This window comes from Eimeria tenella, genomic scaffold (genome assembly GCF_000499545.2).
Source record: "Eimeria tenella Houghton genomic scaffold, Eth_scaff3716, whole genome shotgun sequence".
In the NCBI taxonomy this organism is placed as follows: Eukaryota; Apicomplexa; class Conoidasida; order Eucoccidiorida; family Eimeriidae; genus Eimeria; species Eimeria tenella.
In genome coordinates, this window is record NW_013544642.1 from 1 (window position 1) to 1,314 (window position 1,314).

A 1,314-nucleotide genomic window follows, 5' to 3' on the forward strand; every position below is an offset into this window, starting at 1 on the left:
ACACCACCAGCAGCAGCAACGGAGGCAGCAGCGCCAACGCTGCCGGCCCCCATGCAGCTGCCCGCCATGGCCTTCGCCCAGGCCCTCCTCGCCCTCCCCGAAACCCTAGCAGCAAACTCTGGCCTCAGTGCAGCAGCAGCAGCACAAACCCTCAAAACCCTCCAGGCGCAGCAAAACTGCCCCTACCTCGGCATCGACTGCATGCAACTCGTCAGTTGAGGGTTTAGAGGAGGGTTCGCAGGAGGGTTTAGGGGACGGTTTGGGGGGGGGTTTGCAGGAGGGTTTAGACGGGGGTTTGCAGGAGGGTTTAGGGGACGGTTTGGAGGAGGGTTTAGAGGAGGATTTAGAGGGGGGTTTGGAGGGGGGTTTAAAGGAGGATTTAGAGGGGGGTTTAAACGAGGATTTAGAGGGGGGTTTGGGTTAAGGCTTTAGTTCAGGGGCTTCTTTGGAGCCTTAAAAGGCTTTGAAGAGGGTTTAAAGCAGCCCTAAAAAGGGTTTAAACAACCCCGAAAAAGGGTTTAAACAACCCCGAAGGAGGGTTTGAAGAAACCCGGAAAGAGGGTTTAGAGGACCCCTAAAAAAAAGGTTTAAAGGGGCCCTAAAGAGGGTTTAGAGGGTCTTCAAAAGAGACCCTACAAAGGGTTTAGATGGGGCCCCTGGGGGCCCCTCTAAACCCTGAGCAAGAGGGTTTAGTTGGGTTTGTTTGGTTTGTTGCGAGGGTTTATCTGGGGGTTTGAGGGTTTACTTTAAGAGGGTCTAGGGTTAGGGTTTACTTAGAGGGTTTATAGTGAGTGACTGGCGTGAGGGTTTGGAAACATATACTACCGAGGGTTTTGAGGCACCTCTGAGAGGGTTTGGGAAGCCTCTTGAGGGGCTTTCGAGGGTTTAGGGTTTAGGGTTTGCGCGCAGGGCACACACGATATGAGGGAGCAGGAAGTGTGGGAACCTCTCGCCTCAAAGAGGCAACAGATACTGCTGGCCACCCAGGTAAACCCTAAACCCTAAACCCTAAACCCTAAACCCTGGAGTCGCCGGGAGACATAAAACCCTGGAGCCTGCCTTCCGCGCGTCTGGAGCCAATCTAGCGAGGGCTTGGGGGTTTAGGGTTTGCAGGTGCTGACCGAGCGAGGGTTTAGGGTTTGACGGTTTAGGGTTTAGGGTTTGGGGTTTACGATCTGCAGGTCGTCAAAATGATCCTCAAGATCGACGACGTCATCTGCGCCAATGAGGAATAAAGGAATTTGCTGCTGCTGCCGCAGCAACTACAGCAGCAGCTGCTGCTGCTTCTGCTGCAGTTGCGGCAGCAACGGCTGG

The 1,314-nt window shown here is 54.3% G+C and overlaps 1 protein-coding gene across 1 annotated transcript; it reads left to right on the forward strand.

Annotated features, from left to right (window-relative positions):
• Nucleotides 1–51: 51 nt before the first annotated feature.
• ETH_00038255 (uncharacterized protein) lies at nt 52–1,235 on the forward strand (the record flags this gene model as incomplete). Its single annotated transcript, XM_013379649.1, has 3 exons — nt 52–210; nt 910–987; nt 1,182–1,235. The coding sequence occupies 3 exons, from the start codon at nt 52–54 to the stop codon at nt 1,233–1,235; spliced, it is 291 nt and encodes a 96-aa protein (XP_013235103.1).
• Nucleotides 1,236–1,314: the final 79 nt, after the last annotated feature.